This window comes from Henckelia pumila, chromosome 1 (genome assembly GCF_033568475.1).
Source record: "Henckelia pumila isolate YLH828 chromosome 1, ASM3356847v2, whole genome shotgun sequence".
Classification (NCBI taxonomy): Eukaryota; Viridiplantae; Streptophyta; class Magnoliopsida; order Lamiales; family Gesneriaceae; genus Henckelia; species Henckelia pumila.
The window spans coordinates 134,445,312-134,451,230 of record NC_133120.1 but is presented as its reverse complement, the minus strand read 5'-3'; the positions used below and the strand labels follow the sequence as shown (position 1 = coordinate 134,451,230).

The 5,919-nt window shown below is 31.3% G+C and overlaps 1 protein-coding gene across 1 annotated transcript; it reads left to right on the top strand.

Annotated features, from left to right (window-relative positions):
* Window positions 1-2,208: 2,208 nt before the first annotated feature.
* On the top strand, window positions 2,209-4,647 carry LOC140876055 (cytochrome b-c1 complex subunit 9-like). The gene is made up of 3 exons (XM_073279910.1): window positions 2,209-2,376; window positions 2,627-2,674; window positions 4,209-4,647. The coding sequence occupies exons 1-3, from the start codon at window positions 2,257-2,259 to the stop codon at window positions 4,254-4,256; spliced, it is 216 nt and encodes a 71-aa protein (XP_073136011.1). The 5' UTR covers window positions 2,209-2,256; the 3' UTR covers window positions 4,257-4,647.
* The last annotated feature ends 1,272 nt before the right edge of the window (window positions 4,648-5,919 follow it).

Below are 5,919 nucleotides of genomic sequence, written 5' to 3'. Positions count from 1 at the left end.
GTAGAGGGTCTCTCAGTCCCATGTTATTTTGTAGATGGATGTCATGGTTTTGGATTCAGATATTCCACAGTTTTATGGTATGTGAGCCATCTCATCAGCGTGCTACATACCATGTCGTTTTTGACTGAGCAGTATTCTATCGATGATAGGTTTTCGATACCCTTCACTTGCATTAGCATTCATAGCACTTGTATACTCATGCTTTCGAACTGAGTTTTTTATGCTCACGTCATCATTTTTTGTTCTGGACACCCCATTCCACGGGGCTGGACTCAGGTTGGACGGACCCGGTGGTAGCGGTCTTTGAGCTACAGCAGGATGGATTTAGTAATGTACCAGGTTTTCGTTGTATTTGATATTTTAGTTTTACCTTCGATGGGGTTGTATAACAATATTGGTTGTTATAGTATTCGTTTGAACCGGTTGTATTCTGCCGGTAGATTTTACTTGCTTTAATTAAGTTTTCGCTGAATTTTCTAATTGCCGCTTTTAAGTTGATTTACATGCTTTAAGCCTTGGTAAATTAGTGATTTCGGATTGAGTCACTACAGACCCTGTGTGCCTGTGTGAAAAAATTCCTTCTTTTCAACAGAATTTCAGAATTTTTGGGAACTTTGGAATGCACACGTTATTCCTTCTTGGGCTCAAATTAAAGAATTCTTTGAATGGATTTTGGAGAGGAATATAAAAGAAAACCGCGGCCAACTTGGAGGGACTTTTTGACACTTTTTCAAGACGACTTCTAGTGCTTGGAGGGAGGAGAAGACGAATTATACAAGCAAGATCCACACACCATCGGTGAGATTTTCTTATTTTTCTTCAATCTCTCTACTCTTTATGAACTCAAACCTTAGATTTTGTCTAGTTTTGATTTTATGGAGTAGTTGTCTTTTGACTGAGGCCACAATAGGTCTAAAACATTGATTTTTGTCCACGTAATGGATTGATTGATGCTTCGATTTATTTTATGTTTATTGATTAATATTCACATATATTTCTTGATTTTAATCTAGGCAATTAATTGCATGTTTCTTGTACAATCTTGACTTGAAAGAGAATAGATCGAAAATAGCTTCAAAAATATTGATCAACACATGGTTAAATCGACTAGAAATAGTATTCGGTTTTAGTGTTGGATTTTAGGAAAATTTAAAATTTCATAGTTGCGAATGCGTTTTTGTTTAATTAAATTCAATTAGAAATAATTGGATTGTTGATTCTGGAATTAGATTAATAATCATGATATAAAATTTCATCATGGATGTAGATAACTCGCACTTGATTAAATCCAATGCGTGACAATAATTGATGTTTGGTACCGTTGTGTGTTCTTGGTCGTGTTCCTGAAATTTGAATTTGTCTTGAGTTTATTCTAATGTTTAATTTAATTAAGATTTCTGAATTAGAATAATTTATTTTATTTTAATTAGTTAAGTAATTCATAAAAAAATCACTTATTTTATTTGGCCTAGATTAAATTAAATAATTTACATTTTAGTAAGTAGATAATAGTCTCTGTGAGATCGATTTGAACTCAATCCAAATATATTATTACTTGACCTAGTGCGCTTGCTATAATGTTCAAACAAAATTGTCGGTCACTTATTTACATAAATAACAATCTGTGCATCGCACATGTGAAATATTAGTAATTATAGCAATATTGTAGCTTAAACATATTCTCATAACAAAAGAAAGGGTAACATTTTGTCTCTTATGTTGCGTTTGGATGAAAGAATTTTAAATTAATTAATTTTTATTATAGTTATATTTTTAAAATTGAAATATAGATCAAACGTCAAATCCATAACTTATTTATTTGCACATTAATTATACAAAGTAGAATGAATTTTAAATGACATCATTATTGAGACTGAACTTGATATCCATCATAATCAAAATGAAATTCTATATAAAATTAAAGGAATGAATTTGAAAGTTATGATTTTATTTCTCTAAATAAAATATAATAGAATGAAAACATACGATACATGAAATCGAATAATTTTTGGATAATTTTCACAACTTATATCAGTCTTGTATAATTTTTCTTTATAGGGGCGACACGAAGAAATGGAGTGAGCATCTCATCAGCTATTTAGGCCCAATATAGTTGGTGGACCAAGTTAAGCTTTAGGCCCAATAAATTGGGTAACGTCCAACCAGGCAAGAAGCAATTTATATTTTATACAGGATCGATAGTAAGTTACCCATTTCTCTTCCTTTTTGAGCAGAATACCAGAAAACTGGGAGGAAATGGAATCGGCGGCGAGACGTAGCGGCGGCGGTATGTGGGAAGGTCTCTACAGGGTGGTTATGCGGCGTACTCCTATCTACGTGACATTCGTCGTCGCCGGCGCTTTTCTCGGTGAACGAGTCAGTATCTTTGTGCATCTAATTTTGAGTATAAATGTGTGCATTTTTCTGTAAACATGGTTGGAATGACTTGATTAAGTTTGGATCCAAACACTTTTGAATGGATTTTATTGATTTTTTTGTTAATTAAATTTTTTTGGATCCGTTGATGTAAAACTATGCTTTGGATTGTTTGGTATTTGGTTTATTTTTCGGATTAGGTTGTATTTGCTTCTATGTTTGATTTGTTTTTCTATGCGGAAATTTGCAGGCTGTTGACTATGGCATTCGTACACTCTGGGAGCATAACAATGTTGGAGTATGTAATTCATTATCGTTTCTTATGATTAAGGCGTTTTTAGCTTATATAAATTGCTATTCTGCGTCTGATAACATCACAATCACATTTTTGGTGCTTCTTGTTTGGAAACATTTGGTAATTTTGATAGTTTTGTTGGTAAATATATATTGTCGTGTGCAAAAGTGGCGAACCAGTATCAATGCATTGAAATGGTGTCAATCTATGTGTTATTGCCGGAAGCATATATCACCAAACTTATCACATTTGCTTCTCCAGTGAAAAAGCTTAAAAGCATTGAACAAGGAAATTCTAAAGAACCATGTGATGCTAATTTTTTGTATTTCTGATATGCCTGCTCTTGTTGAGATAATACATGTCAAGTCAACTTCTATTGATTTTCAAAAGAAAATTTCATTTTTTTTACTCTGGTTATGAATTGTGTGTTTTTTGTAGGTGATTGTACTTGCTATATCATTTGTATGTGACTTGGATTGTTCTATGGTTATCTAACAATTGGGATTTGGCTGAGAAGTTTCAGAGGGAACTAGGTTGTTTCCTGGAATGTGACAAGTAGTTGGTTGGGTTGATATAGTAATTAGAAGTTAAGGATGAACAATACTAAAAATCCGAGCAGTGGGTGACCACCCACCGCCTAGGCGGCGCCTTTTAGAACATTGTTCTTAATTTAATCACATATTTAAAATCTTGCATAAATACGGTGAAATCCACTAAATTATTTATTAACCTAGTTCTGGAATTAACATCCATACTTATTTAATAGTCCAAATATTTATCTTTGAATCTATCTAATCGAATAAAAACACATGAAGATTTATGGAGTCTCAGTTTTGACCTAAAACCGCACACTGAAAGCGAATACTATTTCTAGTTGGTTAATCATGTATTGATCGATATTGTGAAGTAAACTTCAATCTCTAGCCTTTCGGTTCGAGATAAAAAAAAGTATGCAAAAAATTGACATGATTATTCACGTGCAAGGCCGAGGGTAAACAAATATAATTCATTAGTTAGATGCAAGAAGTAAATAAGTTCATTGAATCAAAGCCAAATTTGTGACCTCAGAAATTACTCCATAAATTCGAAACAAAGAAAGTAAACAATGTTCATCTCAATGAAAATAATATTCAAGAAGAAAGACTCAAATCTTGGCGAGAATCTTCCTTAAAGTTCTCCCTCTTCTCCCCCAAAACCGAACCGCCAATATGAATTGTCAAAAGTTTGTCGTTGAGTTTTGGGGTGGAGTTAGATCAAGTCCATAATTTCTTAACACAAGTAAACAAATGTCTGTTTTGGGAGTCTTAAAATTTTCATTATAAATAGAAATAGCATAATTGGGCTGAGCAACAACTTGTGGAATTTTTAATGAAGTTGATGTGCATTCTTGATCGACACCATTTTCAGTATCATCGTGTAATCCCATTCTACCTTATTTCGTCTATCCATATTATTGTTTGTTTACCAATAACCTGTTAGTTTGCTCTTAAAATCCGACGTTCTGCTCATGTTAACCTTTCGCACTTCTCTGTTGCAGAAACGATACGAGGATATTCCAGTCTTGGGACAAAGGCCGTCAGAATGAACTAGCATTCTGGCTAATTGAATCTGGGATGTTCAATAATCCTTACCTTATTTCAATCAAACTGCATTTATTCAAAACCTTTTACAAACAATTGTGTTGTGGCTTGTAGCTCTTTGCTTTGCTTGATCATCTGATAGTTTGGTCCCTTGAGGTCGCATAATATTTGTTTTGGACTCCAATTTTGATACGGGTGAATAAACGAGATCGAGAGGGAAATCTGTATAACCATAGTGCTGCGCACACTCGTTAGCATCATTGTAGAAGTCTTTACTTTGATGTCAATCAACCCGATCATCGGATTATAAGTTTGTAACCCTAGCCCTTTCTTGTCTTGGTTGCATGGGTCTATCGTCCTGTCGTGTTTGGAATTAAACATATATTTCCTATGTTAGTTTTGATGTCTCTTCTGTGATCCTCAAAATGGAAAATAAAAATGAGACGAATTGAAATCAGATGAGAACAAAATATTTTCCAACATATGGTACTCGCAGGAAATTTTTTCCCCATAGCTTAGGCCATGTGGGGAAAAAAATTATGATTTTGTAGAAGTGATTTTATAGATCACGGGCTGCGTGGTTAAGTTAAAGAGGATAAAAGCATTTGTTTATTAAAAAAAATATCTTAAAAACTGTTGTGTTTGGTTAGAAAGGCTATTTTAAAAAATCAATTTTACACTATGTTTGGATAAGTGAAAATTAGATTTGGATTTGAATTTGGATTTGGATTTTAAATTAATGGATTTAGAATCTCATTTTGGTGTTTGGCATGCAAATGTAATTTAAAAATTGTATTTGATGAATACATTTAATATTATTTAATATAAAAATTTTATAAATCACTTATTTTTAAATATCTTAAATCAATAATATTTTTGTAAATATTCATATATTGTTTTCAAAATATAAAAGAAATAATTATTTTTAAAATAAGTTCCATATCGTTATTTTTAAGAATTGGCAAGAAAAAAATATTATGTAATATTGATCAAATTTTAATAAATTAAATTTTTATACTAAAATAATTGTATTTTTAAGAGTTGAATTATATTAAAAATAATGGAGATTTTTTAATATTTATAAAAAAAATTGAAGTATAAATATTTTAAAAATAATTTTAGAAATATTTATTAATACCGTTCGGTATGCCTTATTAAGGCAGGATTATTTTCTAGTCTGCCATTATCTGATGATGTTCGGTTTAATTATTTCTAAAACTCAGGCTCGTTATAAAATATTGTTTGTTGTGCAGAAGAGAAGACTTCTCTATTTTCTGTAAATAAAAAAAAATTAAAAAAAGAAGAAGAAGTAGACATCTCTATTTCCCTTTGGTAACTCTCACCATTTCGTACAGTAATAGGGGTATGCCACAAATTTATGTTATGCCCTCCTAAAACTTGGAGATTTGACCGCAATAAAATTCAAACACATTAGTCCAGAATGGTGCCTTACTTTTTCACTCCATTATATTATTTTTATTATTTTCAACGTTCAAAATTATTAATTTTAATTTTAATTTTAATTTTAAAAAATAAAATCATTAATATTGTCGAACTATATTTTATTAAAAATTTTAAATAAATCTTTCGAGCAATAACAATTTTCTTATTCTGAAATTTAATTTTAAAACACAACAATTCATTTGTTTAATCAGTAAAATAAATAAT